The sequence below is a fragment of the Dreissena polymorpha genome, chromosome 10 (assembly GCF_020536995.1).
Source record: "Dreissena polymorpha isolate Duluth1 chromosome 10, UMN_Dpol_1.0, whole genome shotgun sequence".
NCBI lineage: Eukaryota > Metazoa > Mollusca > Bivalvia > Myida > Dreissenidae > Dreissena > Dreissena polymorpha.
The window spans coordinates 4,199,195-4,220,697 of NC_068364.1; the positions used below are offsets into that span (position 1 = coordinate 4,199,195).

The 21,503-nt window shown below is 34.5% G+C and overlaps 1 protein-coding gene and 1 non-coding gene across 2 annotated transcripts; one reads left to right on the top strand and one right to left on the bottom strand.

The window, feature by feature from the left end:
- The first annotated feature begins 868 nt into the window (after window positions 1–868).
- LOC127846917 (uncharacterized) lies at window positions 869–21,078 on the top strand. Its single transcript, XM_052378322.1, has 18 exons — window positions 869–1,027; window positions 2,175–2,266; window positions 3,397–3,487; window positions 4,032–4,144; window positions 4,455–4,591; window positions 5,083–5,185; window positions 5,474–5,637; window positions 6,129–6,251; window positions 6,688–6,796; window positions 8,761–8,921; window positions 10,548–10,652; window positions 11,027–11,107; window positions 13,353–13,473; window positions 17,848–17,972; window positions 18,892–18,958; window positions 19,186–19,301; window positions 19,808–19,925; window positions 20,626–21,078. Exons 1-18 carry the CDS (start codon window positions 1,011–1,013, stop codon window positions 20,769–20,771), a joined length of 1,989 nt encoding a protein of 662 aa, XP_052234282.1. The 5' UTR covers window positions 869–1,010; the 3' UTR covers window positions 20,772–21,078.
- Window positions 16,371–16,456, bottom strand: Trnaf-gaa (transfer RNA phenylalanine (anticodon GAA)). The gene is given in 2 exon segments: window positions 16,371–16,406; window positions 16,420–16,456. It is a non-coding gene; the product is annotated as a tRNA-Phe (tRNA).
- Window positions 21,079–21,503: the final 425 nt, after the last annotated feature.

Here is a 21,503-nt window from a genome sequence, read left to right on the forward strand (position 1 = left end):
ATTTGAAGCAAATTTAGTTTTACTGTTAACAATGCATTTTATCATCATGACATTATATATGTACTTGAGAAGACAAAGACGATAGAGAAAATGATGATGGTGGCAGGTATGATGAAGCAGAAGAAGAAGAAGGTGATTATGATGATGACATTGCTTCTACCGTTGGAAAGAGGATAATGATGATGAGGAGGAGGAGTAAGATAATAAAGAGGATGATGATGACGACGGCGACAATAATGATGAGGATGATGATAACGACGGCGACGAATAATAATAAGAAGAAGTAGAAGAAAAAAAAAACAGAAAAATAAGAAGATGATGATGATGATGCTTCTTCTGCTGCTGCTGATAATGATGATTTTGATGATGTTGATGATGATGATGATGATGATGGTGGTGGTGGTGGTGGTGGTGGTGGTGATGATGATTATGATGATGATGATGATGATGATGATGATGATGATGATGATGATGATGATGATGCTGATGCTGATGATGATGATGATGATGATGATGATGATGATGATGACGACGACGACGATGATGATGATGATGATGATGATGATGATGATGATGATGATTATGATGATGATGATGATGATTATGATGACGATGATGATGACGATGATGATGATGATGATGTGCAACGATAAAAACTTGATGATAACATTGTAAAAATACCCGAACCTTTTACCTTAATGGTTTAATGAACCTTTGATCGCGTTTATCATTGTTATCATGAACTTCATTGACTAATCTATGATAATTCAATACCAGTATCATTGTGTGAGACCATTTTCAAGCTTGTTCTGTTTATTAAGAAGACACGTACATACTTTTATCAATATCACAAATTTCAATTGTGTAACTTCGTTCAAAATTATGTTGATACTAGCCGATTTGGATTTCAAATAATTGCCGGAGTATAGAGTCTCGGAATTTCAGGCGGTATTTTCCGTCCCTATTCATTCTTGAGCTCAAGGCTTTAGCGTTACAAAAGTCGAAGAAATATGGTCGAAATTTTAAGGTATGTGTATTCATAAATAACAAGTTTTGCTCAGTGTGGATAGTTCTTAAATAATAATATTACTAGAATATTTGTTGGTTGAGATCTTTGAAAAGGTGAAAAGACGAATACTAATGTGCTTAATTGCCAAATTCGTGAGATCTCAAATTTTACAATAACGTTACTTTTGAACTTAAAATGCGACATTTCGAAACAAAAACATAATGTTTATCGATATCCGATTTCATAGCTTAAAATATATTCTTTAATCTAAACATTATATTTTATTTAACCTTTTTTATAAAATATTATATTGCCTTGGTAATATTTTTAATAGTTTTCTTCAGAAGCTGTTTGTGTTTTTGTTATCATTATCACCCCCTTCTGTTGTATTAAACGTGAAGTTACAATGTTAACCTTATTGTAAGGTTCGCCAAATTATGTTTATGCCGACAGCTTCCATCGACACAAAAAAGTTCAAGAACATATTGGACATAGACGAGACAAGTGTTTTCATATTGGAAATATATTTCCAAAGATAAATAATAATGAAAGTGTAAATTACTCATTATGGTCACATACTGTGAGAAGATGATGCTAAGACAGGGACTCTTACTTTTCGACCTTAGTGCATTGCGTTACCCTTACACCACGGCATTATTCTGACTGACCGACCTACCTACCGAGCGACCGACAACCAACCGACAGACCGATCGACCGACAAACTGAATGACTGACACCACAAGGAAATTCATTATTAAATGGTCACAAGACAAATCGATACAAACAGGGTGAAATGAGAAGTAACAAGGTGTATTCCCCATTGTATATGTTTTGAATGTTTAAAGGGACATAATTATGTCACTCCTCCTAAGCAGCTCTTTCTAGAAAGTGCAATTACAACATACCGTCGTGATTTGACTGAAATAATGTTTAAGACGGCGAAATCCTTAAAGTATCAGACATTTTCCCAAAAAAACTGTTAAAAGGTTTATGCATCTTCGTCATCAATGAAATAACGTTTAAAACACTGAACACTACAAACATACCAACATCGTCCTATTAAATGTGTGAGTAACAGTTATATGACTGAAACAGTGTTATGAACGGTAAGCAATCAAAATTATCAAAATAAAGCAAGTTTGTTGTCTTTCTTTTTTACTTTCAGAATCGCGGTTCTGATAACCGCATTGTGTGTCTTGCAGACGTATGGACAAATAGATACCTCGGTGTGCACCGGGTTCGATCCTTCTCCAAACGGTTATTACACTTTTTTAGAAACAAAATTACGTGGACATCATTTTAATATGTATTTTAAAAATCCGGGTTTAAGGTGTGCCGATGTCGCATATCGTTTTCTATTCTTCCGAATACCGGAGAGATATTACCTATTATTTTATGTGCCGTCCTTAAGTGACGTATTAACGTAATGTGTAACGTCAAAATGGCTGTTGCAGATGGGACGTGGAACTTTTAAGCATATTGTTAAATAGAATTAACCAGTAAAAATGATAATAATAAGAAACAAATTGTATATATTACTTGTATCTTTAACGATGTCCGTGCTGATGGTAAGTGTCATAAGGATTTAAATCCGGTAACGGTACCCCCTTATAAAGAGATTTCCGGTTTCGCAGTTAATCTGGCCGCCGATATGAGAGGAGAAATTTTCAACCACGGCGTTACGCTGACAGCGATGGGAAAATTTATAATGATTTACGTGAACATTGAAATGATTTTTATTATGAAGGCTAGCAAAATGGAACGTACAATAATTAAGGCCGTTGTTTAATTCAACCAACTTAACTCACCAGATCAGACCCACAATTTTGACAGAAAATTTGTTGCTTTCAATATGGAAAACGTTAGGGATAATAGAAAGGTTTATTTAATGTGTTTGTTAATACAAAAAAGTGAAATCGGGAGCATATTTTTATGTAAAAAATAAATGTGTTAAGACGCATTTAATCTTGATTAAATCAAACAAGCATATGTTGCTTCATTCGATCGATCAATGAACATAAGATTGTGTTCATGGTCAGAACCTTACGGTCAGCCAATAAAGAACAAGCTACCCAAAGTTAGATTTAAAGCTTGTGTACGAAGAGGTATAAAAAAAAATACTGTGAAAATTATAACGTGTTGGTTTCAAGTAACTGTTTTATTACATTTCTGGAACCGTAAAACAAGTGCATATCCAAATGGAAGTGCATATCGAAATGGAAGCTTTGCTGGGGCAATCAATTAGCCGATACAATAACAAGGACTTAAAATCATCATGTATTTTCTGCTATTCTTGTTTTCTTATGTGTTTTTATATACATTTTTCGTACATAATTATATATTGTTAGATGTCACATGAAAAGCACATGGTTTTTCTTGACCTTCAGATCCCAAATTTCCCTCAATCCCAAGCAGTTTCGAAGTGCACGTAGAGGCCAATATTCAAGATCATCAGTATACGTCGGACTTCCACTTGTGGTAAGATCGGATATATTCGGCTATTTTCGTGAAGTTTCATGTATGCTTGAATATGATCGCTTTTGACAGAGCATGTGGTAAGGTTGAATACACTCAATGATATTCCTACAGTTTTGGCTATACTTGTATATGTTTGTGTTAGATAGATATGTTCATGTTTTATCAGGTCATATGAAGATGTAATCGGAGATATTCATGTTAACTCGTTATTGTTTTCGGATGCAAAAACGTATTTTATATTATGCACAAAAGAAATTTGTTAACCAATAAAAAAAAAGAATTTATCGTATAATAAGTATTGGTCATATTTTTTTTAAAGAATAATATAACATTTTTCGTGTTCAACAAGTTACGAAACGAAGTAACTCTGTTTGTACTGCCACGTGATGTTTTCCCCTTCAAATTAAATGTTATTATTACAATATATATACACTCGTTTGTTTACGTTCATGGTGCGCCGGTTTGTTATCTACGATATTTTCGGCATGGTACCGCGGGCGAGCATGTTCCCTTTTAAAAAAATACTCTTCTTTATATTTTGAAGGTACGATTACGACCATCGTATGGTTTCGATGCATTCTGATAGTGCCGGTGTTCGAACTGCCGTCATTTACAACTTCAATACCAGCCAGTTCATTGCGACGGATAGGGACACGAGTATGCTTTATTATGTTACATATTTTTTACTTTCCTGGTTTCTAAAATTCGTGACTTCTAGCCTTCACCCATGTCCTACTTAAGTAATTTAATTTGATTTAATTTTATTGCTTTCATGTTTGCATAAAATTATATAGGTGCAGTCTTGCTTTCTGTAATACATGTTATTGTTAATTTACCGATTTCAACGAAGGCAATTGTATTCAATTTGATCGCTTCGATGCTGGAAAAGTTATCAAACAATATCTGCAAATTTTCATTTTCAAGCATGTACGCTCACTGCAAATAAAAACCCAGCTCAATATTTCAGACTTATGTACCGTCAAACGCCTGGATGCTTACGTACCGATGTTTAACATATTCGGAAAAATGGTCGACGGTAACGCGCAAATGCTGAATCCTTATCAAATGCTCCGATTCAACGATCAAGCTGTGAGGCAAAAATATGTAAGACCGATTCGACATTGACCAGTTTTTGAACATTTTAACAGACCTTTGCTCATTTTTTAAATCTTGACCAATGAAACGCATGTTTGCATTTAATATTTATTGACATTTATTTTCATGATGATGGTGAGGATGATGATGATGATGATGATGATGCTACTGCTGCTGCTGCTGCTGCTGCTGCTACTGCTGCTGCTGATGATGATGATGATGATGATGATGATGGTGATGATGATGATGATGATGATGATGATGATGATGATGATGATGATGATGATGATGATGATGATGATGATGATGATGATGATGATGATGATGATGATGATGATGATGATGATGATGATGATGATGATGATGATGATGATGATGATGATGATGATGATGATGATGATGATGGTGATGGTGATGGTGATGGTGATGATGAAGACGACGACGATGATGATGATGACGACGGTAATAATGATTTTAATGACTATTGTTTCATTTGTCAGAACAACCAGACGACTATCCGAGGAATATTATGCGACTGGTGGACCTCTTGTTATTATTTCGATACGACGCAGACAACCATGAAAGTGGATTGGTACTATTCCGGTAAGTCCAAAATTACAATCAATCAAAGCGCTGAAGGCACCGTATTGTCAGTTGTTATTTTTTCCGATTGCATGCTCTTTGTAGACATTATTCTCACTAGGCCTAAATGGATAATAACAAAAAGACGTATCGCGTATTGATTTAGCTTATGGATAAAGCCGACATTATGCGGGTATAAACAATGATGACCCATCTGGCTGTAACCATCATTAACGGATAAACCGGGTCAGCTTTATTTGTACCGAGGGATTATTGGGGGTTTTCACAATGCTACATTGTATTTAACAGCCGCTAGTTGGACGACTTCAACACTCAATCAGGGGGTCCCGGTTAGGGCCTCTGTCGTGGGCAAAATTAACTCATCACCCGCAAAACCTCGACCGTTCAACCACATGTACGAATTCTTAAACTTCCAAATATTGACAACTCCTGGAGGTCGCAATCCTTTCATGGTAAGATTCAATGATATATGTTGTTGTTGTTTTCGTTGATGCTGTTGGTGTAGCTATTATTGTTGCTGTTTTAGGGATTTAACTTCAAGTAATATGGGGGGTTTTGTGTTTGTCAGAATAGTTGATTAAACTTTATATGAAATGTGTTCAATATAGGGAGGCCTGTTTTGCGTGGCATCTGTAAGATCATGAAAAACATAAACAGAAACAGAAATAACACGTCTCTCACTGTACCATCTGTGAGATGTAGCATCCAATGACCGTTACGGACAATATCGTTTAAAATGAGAATCAACACATACTTACATGGAATAAGTTGACTTTATTAATGTGTGTTTTTTTTCTCTGAAATGTACATTTCGTATAATCATAGTTTCACTATTTTAGGAGGAGGTTTGACATGCTTGAAACCCGTTTAACTTGTGGCCGGTATGACGCGCTTCCGGTTTATGGAGTGAACTGTTATAGTTAAGCGTAACCTTTTATTTTAGACCCCGGTGCATGCGTACTGTGGAGGAGAAACAAGTGTCAAGCCTTTGCCCAATCCGACGTCAGCGTTCCATTTCACTGCTGAGATCGTGAATCCTAACTCCAATACTATTGATGGAATAACGGTTGGTTTGGGTTACAAAACACTCAGTTCAATAAAGAAGACGTACCTTTGAGAAATTGCGGTACTTAACCGAAAATGAGCGCAGCTGTAGGTTAAATCAAAGTCGACTGTTTTGTCACAATCCTTGTACTTCAATATCTTTATATTTTTTACTCAGTTTTATTCAGTTTTATTTTTATTTTTTCATGTACTCATTAATTCATGTATTCATTCATTCGTGTATTCATTAATTCATTTATTCATTATTCGTTCGTTTATCTTTTTATTTAAAAGCCTGAATAGCTTATTATATGCATGTGAAGTGTTTCATATTAAATAAAAATAGTTTAGCTTCGATGAGAAGCTTTATCGCCTACTGGAGTTTCATTCTGTTGAGTTCAAGCGAACATAATTAATGTTAAATACACTCTAAATACAAGTTAAATGTATTTGTTCAGGAACATTTCAACGACGAGCTGCAACTTGGAAGATACGATTATATTTCCTCTACCGCCCTACCATACGGCATATCGTCCCCGTTGTCGGAAATCCACGATTTTTCCACAGGTACGAAAACTGGAGAATTAAACCGGAATGTTTTTATTTATTCAAACTTTTTTGAAAACAGAAAAACAAGGAGCATATCGACGGTAAGCGCGGTACACTATTGTCAATAATAAGATTTTCGTTTTCAATAATATTCCATAAACTGTTGCGGAACACTCGTTAAACTATTTATTTCATTTAATAAAACATCTATTTCATATTAGTATCTTATTGATTGTATTGTGCAACATGATTTAATTTGATCAAAAATCGATGACTTTATAGATGATTCCGGGTAATATGACCAAACTCCAAACATTGCCTGATAAAACAACCACCTGTTGACGTCATATTAAAATATCTATATAATTGTATGATAAATCACTCAACGATAGGGCAGTTACCTATTTATCAGTTTCTAGAAAATGTGACCGTACTTTAGCATTGGTGTCATCGTCGCATGCTTACTCTTCCGAGGTCAGGTTGTCGTATCGCTACCTATACAGACCTGCTTAGCTGAAAAAAAACAACAAAACATATAACTCTGTCAATATTGAGTAGGAATTTCACAATATTGTTGCCATCCATCAAGAGCAAAACAAACAATATAAAACAATGAATATTAATGGGTTATAAAGAAGTCATAATCACACATGTATTATTTCGATTGACATTATATATAAACGCCAACATGCAGCGAGCTTGGTCGAGCTGGCTCATTTAGCGATATGAAATCTCCGCCTTGCAAAATAAGTTGTGCGTCGAAGGGTCAGCAAATAATATATATTCCCATTCCCCTATTTCTGTTTCAAAAAGTGCAATTGCCAAATTCTGACACAAAAATGTAAAGTTATTAATATTTAAAAGCAGCTTAAATAGACGCAGCTTGCTTAGGGAAACTAGAATATGTTTACGATTGTGGGGCGACATAACAATGCTTTGCATTGACCGTTCAAAGGCGGTGACTTCAGTTTTCATAATTGGTAATTTAACTTTTTCAGTGCTGGAACCGAATTTTAAAGGCCTTTGCAAACAGTTTGGATCCAGATGAGACGCCACAGAACGTGCCAGATGAGACGCCACAGAACGTGGCGTCTCATCAGGATCCAAACTGTTTTCTATTCTGATAGTATTCTTTGAAAAAAAAATCGAAGAAAATGCTAATTTTATAAATTCAGCAGACAACATTTTAGCAGACGACAACTTTTCCAGCATGCAACGGATTAATTCGTGATTTCTTTTACAGAAGTTTGAGATAAATAGAAAAAAAATCTTTTAAAGAGTTTCTGGAGTTTGATTGTATGTTGTATAAAATACGCAAAAAATATTAACCTTTTGCAGGCTGGGAAATTTGTCGTCTGCCAACATGTCGTCTGCTGAATTTCTAAAATAAGCATTTTTTCGATTTTTTTCAATAAATACTATCAGAATAGCAACCAGTTTTGATTCTGATGAGACGCCACGTTATGTTTGCAAAGGCCTTCAAAATTCGGTTCCAGCACTGAAAGAGTTAAACATAAAGGCACCATATGCTGAATGTTTCAGTTCATTCATTGTTGAGTTTGGAAAAGATAGTGCTAATCAAAGTCTAAAACTGTTGAATAACGTTAAACATTTCCAATAATATATGCAAACTTGACATTTTGCCCACAATTTCAAGGAAATGAATTTTTTTTAAACGAGTGATTTGTCGTTCCACGAACGTCATCAATATTATGAAAACAAATAGTGTCAGTGGTACACACAATTCGAACATTTTTATAATCTTCATTCCTCGAAAAACCTGTCTTTAAAAAGAATTTTACATGTGCAAAGGTACATTTTATTGAGTAATGCTCATATTTTTCAGAACATCGATGGAATGCGTTTATAGAGCTTCTTATTTGTATCATTATCAGATTTTATATTTTGATTGATAATAGTAACTAAAAGAAATATATCTAGCTTTGTTTTACCTCTCTGTTTTTGTGTTTGTACAAAAAAAGGTGTAGCGTACATCACAGATAGAAAGCGTGGTAACTGCACAGCCGTGCCTATTGAATCGTTGATGTTTGACGTCAAAAACGTCGACGGTTCGCACGTCAGGATCCGAACGTCAAAAGAATTCTTCTACTTTGATAACACGAACTATATTTACGAGGGACAGGTAATACATGACGTCAAAATCAAACTATGTCGTCACGATTAACAAATGCCGTCAATATTATAATGTTAATTCGGATTAATGTTCGCCCCACTTAATATGCATTTCATTCAATTCACAATAGAAACGGTTATGTCCGTGATTATGCATCAAACATCAATCCATTTTTAATAAATGATTATATTGTATAATGCTTTATAAAAATAAAGCTTTCTTTTATATACTTAGTAAAAAAACACGTTATTCTAATCAGGTTTATCGACTTTCTTTTCTGATTATATAATGTTGTTTTTTTTTGTAATGTCTAGGTCTTTCGCTTGCACAATATATACCCAAGTATAGTGTCACCATATACTTACTTTGCAATCTTTTCTTTCGCGTTGATGTTTAACAAACTGAGGGACGACTTCGGGAGCTATATGCGCAATTCATTATGTGAGTCGCGTTCTGAGAAAACTGTGCATAATGCATGTGCGTATAGTGTCGTCCCAGATTAGCCTGTGCAATCCGCACAGGCTAATCAGGGACCACACTTTCCGCCCAAGTTGATTTTTTGCTAAGAAGATACTTCATTTTAATGTCATAAAAGCGAAAGTGTCGTCCCTGATGTGCGGATTGCACAGGCTAATCTGGGACGGCACTTTACGCACATGCATTATGCCCAGTTTTCTAAGAACGCGACTCACATAATGAATTATCACGATTATATTCGCGAATTTCTGTCCACGTGTATTCGAAACTAGCGTGAACAAATGTGTATATCCGAAACCCCATATCCGAAAATATGCTTTTATTTTAAAATGTGTATTATCTTTATCAATTGCAATTTCTTACCATATGAGCTATTCAATAGAATTTTAGCACATAATATAAACTTTTCAGTCGTCTTTATTGCGAGGTATTGGCATCTGTTATTATATCTAAGAATTTAGATGTTGGTTTTGTCTTTAGTTTAACCTTTTTAATAGTCATTAAAATTATCGTCGTTACCATCTCTTATTTATATGAAATGAAAAGACTTATCAAATGTAAACTGTGGGAGCAGTGGTCTAATGGTAGAACGCTGGCGTAAGGATCGAGAGGTCCCGGGTTCGAATCCCGCCCTGACCACTGGAATTTCCTTGAGCAAGAAATTTATTCCACATCTGCTCCTCTCCACCCAGATTTATAAATGGGTACCTGTGAGGGAAATAAGCCAATGTGCCGTGGCTGCATACTGCGCCAAGATGTTAACGGACGACTTATGACCCAGTGATCAGGGAAAACTGTAAAGCGCCTTTGAACGCACATCTCGAGTATGAAAAGGGCGCTATATAAATGTGGTATAATAATAATAACCACAGGAAATATCAATTAGAATGCCTTTTTAAAACATGGAAACATACTGAATAATTACAAAATACAATAAAATAAAATGTTCCTATTGTATAAAGTTTCATTCATCGGGTCGTCAAAAATAAAATAAAATTACATGTATCATAATTTGTTACCATAGCCTGTTTCAACCATCATCACGGTTTTGATACGTGTTTCGCTCGAAACCGGACTATTTGCGCAGTTAAGTTTTCGAAATCGCAGGGGTAACAACGGGATAAATTCGTACATAATAATTATAATTTACGTTAACAGCGAACAATACGGGACGTAGTTTGCGACGTCTGGATCGCCCAGAGGACCGACTGGCCCCTACCCGGGGCTGGCATCAACTCCACATGGGAATGGGCCTTTGCCACGGTGAGTCCATAAGTAGATCGGAACTTTCCAGAAACTCATTTATATGCATTGGCATTCTCCGGAAAAGAAAGAACACTCATAAATTGTTTTCTGAAAGTCATGATCATCGAGGAATCGAACTTAATATATTAAGTGATATTAAGTTACTGACATTTATCGATAATTTCCGTAACTCACGAAGGTGATTCGGAAGTTGTTTATGAAATCATACGAATTTACAATAAGCAGTGGTATCTTTTGAACGACATGACTGTATATTCAATCTCACTCAATTAACTGTGTCCTTTCTGTTAATTGCGTGTTATGTTCATATCATTTTGTGCTATTTTCTTTGTATGGTATTAGCGTTTTGTTTTTTCTTACATATATTTCAGCCGCAGTATTCCGAAAACCTTCCAGATACGTTACAGTTCGCCAATCCGGTTCAACTTTATATCGACGGAGGTCCTAACAGCGTAAGTGTCATTATCACGTCTTTGAGGTTGTTGTTTTTGTTGTTGTTTATTTGTTTATGCTTTATGACAAACCCTACTATCAGACTTACTCCAAAACGTGCTAGACTTTGGAAAACCGAACTGGTCTGCGGGGGGTGGGGGAGGAGGTGGATCAACCAAGCTTGCCATTTAAAATCACTATCATCAAACATATGAAACTATCGTTTGTACATTTAAAGAGTAAGTATTGTTTGTACCCACGGTTAAATGGTATTGTTCTTTCATAAAGTGTTTGAGATCCGGATTATCATGGCTCAGTAATTGATTGTCTAAACACCATAAGCGGTCATATATACCGTGTGTGCGTGTGCCAAGTAAATATATTTAAATGGTACAATAAAAACATCATTTAAGACATTTATTGCAATTCATGTGTATAAGTTTAAGCCGAGACAACACGTTAAAAGGGCCGTCCAACAGATTTTGGCATGCATTAAAGCTTGTCATTAACTGCTTTAAATGCTTTATATTGATAAATTTAAACATTTGAACTAAAAATCTCCAGTAAAAAATAAGAATACAATTTAAAAAAGAAAAAAAAACGGTAACATCCACAGGGCTCGAACCACTGACCCCTAGAGTCATGGAAGCTTGGAGTAAAATGTCTCCCGACTTAACCACTCCACCATGCACGCTCACGTCAAGTCTGGAGGTATTTTTTACTATATAAGCAATCCTCGTAAAATATCGATTCGCGTCGAACGACGCTTTAATCTGTTGGACAGTCCCTTTAAGACGTTTTTATTGCACAACAACTAGTGTGAGTATTTCTCAACAGTGTTGTTTACATAAATTGTACAAAGTTTATTGCATTTGCATCAAACCCTAATTTCGTAGAGTTACTTCTGTATTTGTAAGTTCTTTTTCTTTTTATAAACATCTGATCTTTTTTTAATGCATATAAAACAATTGTATATACTTGCTGTCAAGGCGCATTGCATTATCACAATGCGAACGTGCTTTTAAAATTTAAAATGGTTACAGTTATATGTAGCTGTGTGTGTAAATGAAGTTGTTTTGTTTTTGATGAACTCTACACACATAGAAGGAAAATTTGGGGTGCTCTAAAATGTGCATTGACAAGGCGGTGATATCAGTTTAAAGTAACATCACTCAACGAAAATTTCGTACAATAGTTCGTAAAATAAACTTAACCAATTAAAAATCAGTGTTCCTTGTGGCAATTGCCGAAATTTTAACGCCAGATGTGGTCTGGTAAAATAGATGTTTGTAGATACAAACTGCTCGTTGTTTTGCCATTTTAATTTCCCGCAACGATATCTATTCATTCGACACAGGAACACTTACATGGTTTTCGTGTGTCGTATGAATAGATATATTCGCGGGAAATTAAAATGGAATTACTTGTGTCACAAATAAATAAAAACGAGCATTTTGTATCTACACAAATGTATGTAATCGTACCACATCTAGCGTTGAAATTGTGGCTATTGCTATAAGGAACACTGATTGTTTAGGTGTTAACTTTATTTTACGAAATACTTTACGAAATGTTCGTTGATTTTGAGCGTTATAGAGACTTAAATAATCTTTGTTTATATTTGGTTCTGTTGTTTCAGTAGTGGTTAAGAAGAAGAATTCTTCTCCTCGTATTTTGAAAAAAGTCATTTTATATGTGAACTAACAATTCTATATGTGGTAAAATCTTAACTTATTAAATGGCAAGAATCAATGTGAATACAAAATTGGCGTCAACGGGATTCGAACCCGTATCCTCTGGAAGCAAAACTTAACGCTTTACCACTGGGTCACGTAGCCTTTAGAATCTAGTGGCGAAACTAAACACATATACTTGTACTCGACGTATTTTTCAAGTTAAAGAGGAAAGCGTAACACACTCTTTATTATTATGATAATCCGTAAACAAACCAAATGGTTTAAACGTTTTCCTATGTCAATGTCGTTATTTCGCTTGTTTAAACATAATGCGTACTTTGTTTTATCAATATATGTCCATTTAATATAGGAATTATGCTAAGGTTTCAAACCAAATCATCATGTTCATATTAACCCAATTATTTAATAATATTTGAAATTCTGTTGATAAGTCTATTTTCGTGGAAATATTATCATACCGGTCCCTTTTATATTAAATTTTCACTTTGTTCATATAATTATATGGCTACATATACGCCTGGCTCGAAGATTGCTCAGAATGCATTAATAATTTACTGTTCTGTTGAAGGGAATTCAATATTTCTACAACATTTACGCTTACAATGAGCAAAGACCAAGCATATGGTCTTACGACATTTCACCGTGTTACAACTATACATCGAGACGGGATTTTAGCTACATTCTTGGGGGTAAGTAATTTAAATACTTAAAACGCGAAAAATAATTGTACAAACCAAATCGACTACATTTGCTAAAACAGGTATAAAGACGTGAATTTGATTGATGCTAATAAATGAAACATAATTGCAAAGACTAAAATAAATGGTCGTGTAAACATGCCATTACTTAATATTGATCATGTATTGCACACAAGTAACCAATATTTACCCTGAAATCGATATTACAACATGATAACATGAAGAAACAAATCACATATTCTTTTCCAAAACAGATAATACACTTATGAACAAACATGATGAATCTTTCCTTTGTTTTAAGATTTGTTCAGATGGCATTATTCAGGGCTCAGTCTACTTTCAAAATTAAGGGATAAGTGTTATCCCTCATCTGAAGTAAGGGGGAAGTTAGACAACTTAAAGAAGAAGTAGTTTTTGCTCAGTACTTAACCAACTCTTTGCTTATTTTATACCTCTAATTCCACTACGCTCGTCATCATTAATCAGAAAAAAATCACATTTGGCTGATTGAGGTAACACAATAACAAATATTAACAAACACACCTACGTGTAAATGTTGTTTTAACTGAATTTAAATAATATATTATTGGTCAATGTCTGGCAGAAATATAATCATCAAAAGAAGTAAAAGTCACTTCTCCTTCATGTAATATAAGAGAGAGAAGCTGATGTTACCAGGCTCCAAGAGGACTTATCTCTACGTCTCCCTCACGACTGAGCCCTGTGGCTATTGGGAATTTTGTATTAAAAATCCACGATTGATAACGTGCCTTTTGCGAGTACTAGTATTTTACAAAGAAGAAAAAAGGTCGCTGAATACATCCGTCCATAACAAACATGATTACTAGGTTTAACCATTAATTTCCTTTGGAAAAGATGCACTCCTTGTATGCCAAATAATATATTTAAACTTAAAAGTGATACTTTGATCATTTGCGAGCAAAATGTTCCATCTATGTGTTGGCTAACTTTTCATACAACACAGTATAAAATAACTTATGCTAAATATATTTTGTTCAAGCTTTGAATAAAACTTATATAAACGAAGCACTTAAGATTTTCTCAAAATGCATGCTCGTTTGAATATATGCGTCAGGAAACGACAATATAATAAATGAATTTATAAAGAGCAAATCAAATATACATGTAATGCGTCCATCGTACTTGTTTTGCCATAATTTAAAACACTAGGGAATAACCAGACACATTTCTTATTGGTTCGATTAAAACAATTTACAAAAAAAGAAAGGATCAGACCCATATGATTACCGCCCGATTAAAATTGTACGCTTCCAATTAACATTATTTGCCGCTCACTCCGCTGTTATGAACCAACGTTTAAATTGATTTTTAAATAAGAATACCACAAGATAAGTATTGATGCAAAGCATCAAAGGGCGTCGGGAATTTCAGTGTAAAAGGCACTCAATGAAGTAACATGGAACGATTTTGTTCTACTGTAAATATTAATATATTGGCCGATTATTTTAAAATAAATAGAAAAGATACTCGTATAACCATTATCTATAATTTTGTGTTTTAACTCCCAAATAACCATTATTGATGGTGTTGTGTTATAACCCCCAAATAACCATTATCTATGATTTTGTGTTGTAACCCCAAAATATTTCATAGTTCATTTTATTAACATTGGTTTCCTTCTTTTACTGGCATCCGTGTGCAGTTTTCATTAATGGAACAGAACTGTGTATGTTTTAAAAAATCTGCTTCATCTTGTAAGCGTAATTTCATATTTTTCTCAACTTCAAGGGGAGATGATTCTAAACTTATTCTTACGTTTCTCATTTACGATAGGGGTTGAGTACTCATTGATATGAAAACACTGTAAAAGTTTGAAACAAAATTGAATGAGAACTGTAAATTGCGTAAAGAAGCTGCATTTCACAATACTTTGAAATTCAGTAAACGATCATAATATATTTATTGCTTTGATATTCATCATTTTCAATAGGGTTCGAGTAATACTGATATAAAAACACTTAACAAGTTTGGAAAGATTCAGACGAAAGTTGTGAAATCTTTTAAACTAGTGGAAATTGTTAATTTTGTCAAATTTAATAGAAAAAGATTCTGGACTTATTGTCCCGATGTTTCTCATTTTAAATGAGGTAAAAATGCTCATTGATATGAAACACACTGTAAGTTAGGAAAGAATCTGATGAAAAATGTTGACATTATCACCTAACCAAGCAGTTTTTCACTGTTATTTTTACATTCAAAGAGACATAATTCTAGACTTATGGTCCGATATTGCTAATATAGAGTTTGGGTTGTGTCCTCATTGATAAAAAAAACTGTGCAAGTTTGGGAACAATTTTGGACTTCGAACAACGATTTCAAAATTTCTCAAATTCTAAGGAAGATAACTATGGACGTAATGGTCGGATAATGCTAAAGGGCCCATACCACCTGGATAGTAATACGTGTCGCGCTTCGCGCTCTATATGTGGTTCTTTAAAAAAAACTTCGAGGAGTGCTTGACTCTAGGGAAACGGCTCCTCCTTGATAAGCGGCTGCTTCCTTTATCGCAACTCATTGTTACAATTAATAATACGTGTCGCGCTTCGCGCTCTATATGTGGTAGGGATAGTACTTAGGGCCTATGATAGACAACCATAAAAATACATGGATAAAAGATGTGTTGTTTGCATTTATTTGTTAATATAAAAACACGTGTATTTTTTAGAAGATATTTAAATGATGTAAGAAATTTTAATTAACGTTGTCACCACGCAGCATTCATTAATTTTATTTAAAATTTCCAATTGTAGTTAAATGGATTTTAAAATGTGTACATAAAATAAAGCTTTATTATATTTATTAACCTGACTTATAAAAAATTGTCAGCCTCCGAACTGTTCCGTTCGTGCCGGAACCCGGGATTGAACCGGGGGCCTTTAGATGATGCGTAAACAATTTCAGTCTAACGCTCTCCCAACTGAGCTATTCCGGCTGACATTATTTACGTACTGCTATGTGATGAAGTTGTGTATAGCGATCTTTATTTTATGTCTATTATTAAATTAATACATTGTACGTTTTCGTACCACTACGCCTTCCAATAAACTCGCTTGCGCGATAGGTCGTCAAATTTCGTATTACATTGATTCTCCACTAAATAAGCAAATTAGAAAAACCACAAAATAAATATATTTTGATTATGTTTTGTTTTTATTCAAAACCAGAAAGTTTCGCGTATTTGCCCAGTCCCTGTGATCTTTCCCCTGTGATCAGTTGTGGATCAGATATTAATTAAAACAATTAGCTTTGAATTATTGGCAATAAATGTTGTTATAAATGTAATAGGCACAAATGCAGTACTTATTTACACTAATTTACACAAAAAATCACCACTATGCAAGATATTCTTTAAACAAAAATACATACATTGATCCGTAAAATAACTTCTCCACCCATAAGCGATAAAAAATGCATTACATACTAGTCGCCGCTCTCCAGAGCGACGCCAATGATAAGCGATAAAAAGGCATGATTTCGTGCATGATATTAAATAAAAATGATCATATATTTTCACAAAAATATATATTAATTGAAAAAAAAGAATATCCGAAAAAACGAAAACTATTGTATTCCTTTGTTGATTTATCTGTTGCATTTGACTAAATTTGGAAAATGTAAAATCTATAAGACAAGTATTTTAAGTTATTAGAAATGTATATGCAAACATCAAATCGTGCGTCTTACCAAAGAGCAATAAATCAACAATTTTTGACAGCTTGTGTGGTGTTCAATAAAAGTAAAAATATGAATCGATTAGAAAGTATAAAACGATTTGCACCTATTCAAAATGCATGTTTTTTTTGCATTTTTATGCAAAATTTATTTATCGCGCCAATATCTTTTTTTTCCATTCACATCAGGCAAATAACAAAAAATACTGGCCTTACAACTTTAATTAAAATCCTATTAATATATATTTTTTTCCTTACACCTCATGCAAAAGGCATTGGCCTATTTGTAATGTAAAACTGGACTTGTTGGTTTAGAAGTTTTACTTTTCTCTTTGTTTCCAAACGTCATAATTTTGGTATAACGTCATATTTGAATAATTGCTCATAAAAAGTTTTTTTTAAATAAATATGTACCCAAACAGCGATACTGCTTAGGTTAATAAAATGGGCTTTTACTTCTTTTGGTTGTAGAAATATTTTAACATCTATTAATTTGTTCCTTCATCATCATCGTCATTATTGTCACCACCACAACAATCATAATCAGTAGCCTCATCAACATCATCATCGTCCTCATCGTGAACATTGGTTTTATGACCATCAGCATTTTGCCCCGTCATGGATCCATTATCACAATCCTGTACAATTACAGGAAACTATGACATTCTTGTGGCCGCGAACATGGAGGGTTTCCGGTACGCCAATCTGCGAGCGCTTGTCAAGGCCGGAACTGTAGGTGGGATGACGCTGTCTGCGCTTCGTATCTACAATATTCAGGTACTCATCATAGCGCTTGTCCGCTTGCTTACGTTATGACATTGTTTTTTTTTCATTACAGGGTTCAAAATGTGGTCATTTCAGTTAGAATCTCAAAATATTAGGCTAGTTTCGACCATAATAAAGTTGTGATGTTATTGCTACTGCTTCTTCTGCTGACAATGCATTCGCTGCTACTGCAGCTGTTGCTGTTGCTGATGATGAAAATGATTATGTTGGTTGTGGTGATTATGCTGCTGCAGATGTTGATGAAGATAATGATGCGGATGTTGGTAGTTTTGGTGGTGGTGGAAGTGCGGAAGATGATATCAATAAAAATTCTATTTTTTTAACCAATTTATTGTAGCTCGAATGCACTAAAAGTACTTACAACTTGTTTGAAACGCTCTCGAGTCCGTTTACTGGGCCTTGAACCAGTACTTGGTGTCTTTAAATGGGATGATCAAAAGAACGCTCCCACAGTTGGGATCGAACCCGTGACCCTCTGGACGCTAGGCGGACACCATATTTACTACACCTTCGCGACGATGATTATATGTGTCTTGTTCTGACAAAATTGGGCTTAATGCATATGCGTAAAGTTTCGTCCCAGATTAGCCCGTGCAGTCCGTACAGGCTAATCAGGGACGACACTTTCCGCTTTTATGGTATTTTTTGTTTAAAGGAAGTCCCTTCTTACCGAAAATCTTGTGTAGGCGGAAAGTGTCGTCCCTGATTAGCCTGTACGGACTGCACAGGCTAATCTGGGACGAAACGTTACGCACATGCATTACGTCCAGTTTTCTCAGAACGCGACTCATACGATTGTTGTCGATTTTGATGATAACGTACTAACGAAAATACAAAACATGAACTGTATGATGAATATAATTCTGACGACAACGACGATGATGGTTTATCATTTGTGTTTATTTTCCAGGCCGACAAAAACAATGGCACCTCAGTCTCTGTGACCTTCACTTTGCTCGATAAGGCCCCGAGTGTCGGCAAGTATTTTATTTATTTTATTAATTCCATGTTGATAAGGAATTTTCGGCGATTCAAAATTAATGTTTTGTTTTTTCAAACGAATATCAATAACATTGGAATGTTATGTTCAATTACATAACAAGATATTCAAAGTATTTAACTGAGACAAGAGAGAACCGTTACTGAAGTCATACTTGATGCGCCAATATCTATCTAAAACTCTATGTGCTCCTGACGTCATCAGGTGACGTCACCAAGCCTGTTCAAGAGAATGACCTCTCTACTGTTGCTAACGCCATCAGCAATGCCATCAACAGTGGAAAAATGATTGTCACAATGAGGGATCCATCAACCAATCAGGTAATCATTATACAAATGTACAATACAAAAAGTTAAATTTGCTGTTGAATAATGAGATTAATGACCCATAACCACGATTGAGTTGTCTGATGTGCATGTATAAATTGCCATGCATCACAACCCAGAGATACTACAAACATAACTTTCATTCTAGCATTACCAAGGCAATAATTATGTATTGCATTTATATGATAGTTTTGCTACATTCAGGGTCGTGTCTAACTTATGCTTGTTTTGTTTATTGTATGATTTAACAATGGTTTATGGAAAGATCACTGAGCATCATGTTGTTATAATTTGTATTGCGCTCAAACTGTACTGCAGTATACATAAATATATAAACCCTGTTAAAATCTTTTGTAAATAACTAAGTACAAAAGATAAAAACGACTACATATTGTTCTTCAGTGCTGTGCTTTTAAGTTGCAGTTCAATGAGTTTTACTGTGCCTTGATTTCAACTTTGGCTGATATAGAGCCTTTCAGAATTATCATATTTTAATGCAGCCGGTCACCTTGACTGCCCAGATGAACAACCTCATCGCGACACAGAAAGTCACGAAAGTCCTGTACTATCGGAACAATGTGGTCACCGGGCCGAAGACGTCCTCGGGATCGTCCGGAGGTAAGTTCGGTAGTTTCCGTGCTTTACATACATGTGTAGGTAGCCGAAGTTTGGTTGCGCAATTTCGTGCAATACGAGGATACTCACAGTTACCATTATTATGTTAAAAATAGAGAACAAAAATAAGTATTGCGACTCACTCGTATTGTATTCTGCTTGTAATGATATGTTCATTTTAGTTTAGTAAGAATGAAAGACATGTACATATATTGAACATGAATAAATTAAGATAGTTCCGATGGCAATATGCGATGAATGTTATGTACTTTCAAGGTTTCTTTTTAAAGATATCATGTTTGTTTTAGTTTCAGCGAATTGTTTCGTATGTCTGACGCCTTTTTGGAAATGAAATATACGTTTAGGGTTTATTCTTATAAGACTCGTATTCGTTTTTTTCATAATTGTCAGTCTGGTTCTTTTGTTAGAACTTGTTTGTTTAAGGGAAAAAATGTTAAAAGGTCATTTTTTGTGCATAGTTCTGTTTACAAAACGTGTTTCTGTTGTTTTTTTTTGTTACAACAGTCGGTATATGTTACTTGTATAGAAATAGTTTTATTTTATGTGTTTGTTGAAATCTATTTTGTCATTAAAAAAAGGTCTTATGTTATGTGCTATTGTTGATGTAAGAGCGAATGGCGCAGGACTAATTCTGAGCATCGACCGATAGGTTTATATTTATATAAAAAGTGTTTATTTTTAGGTGCAATGGCCGGTATGGGTGTGGCTTTGCTGGTGGTGTTTTTCATTGGTGGAGTCCTCGCGATGTACTTTTTCTACCGGAAACAGGGTGGCGCGTTCGGTCCGAAAAAGTTCAACAATGAGGATATTACGGAGAGTTCCGATTAAAAATGATATTTGTATAGATAGATTGACGCGAATCTATGTATATATAAAAGTGAACATAATTATATTTATAGATGGAAGCTACTCTTATTCTGTTTCGTATGAACGAAATTTTGTTTCTTACTAAAATAGATTGTAATGAATTTTGTTCCCTACATTATTGATTGCAGGAGATTTAAGTATTTTTATCTAGAAAATGTTCAGTTTGACGTTGTCCATCAAAAGCAAAGCACCTATCAAATTGAATCGTATATATTTAAGTATTGAATCATTGTGTAAACGACAAAATTGTGTAAACGTTTGTTTTGGGTATTGTGTTCTGTTTCATCGTTTTGTATACATTGTACTTTAAATTGATGTTTTAATAGCAATACGCTGTTAGGATGGCATGTGTCAGTTTCGTCATAACATGCAACCTAGTTTTGGTAGTTTATTGTTGTTAAATTGTATGATTAACGAGGTAACTCGTTTAAATTTACAAATATACTTCGGTTTAGAAGTAACTAATTAAAGAGGTCTAATGAACATTGTAACGCATTTCGATTAAATAAAAATGTTATGTTAGGGCTCTTAGAGGGGGGGGGGGGGGGGTCATTAAAACAGACAGCGTAATGGTTCATTTATAATAACTGATTCTTGTAGTAAATTTACGTAATAGCGTTTTTGAGTTATCATAATTTTCATCGGCACGATCGATTGTATAGGTTTATAAAATGAAATTGATTTGTAATAATT

Coding starts and splice junctions, on each gene's coding strand:
- LOC127846917 (XM_052378322.1), top strand. Junction 2,267..3,396: donor GTTCGATCCTTCTCCAAACG/GTTATTACACTT, acceptor CTTGACCTTCAG/ATCCCAAATTTCCCTCAATC. Junction 4,592..5,082: donor AAGCTGTGAGGCAAAAATAT/GTAAGACCGATT, acceptor TTCATTTGTCAG/AACAACCAGACGACTATCCG.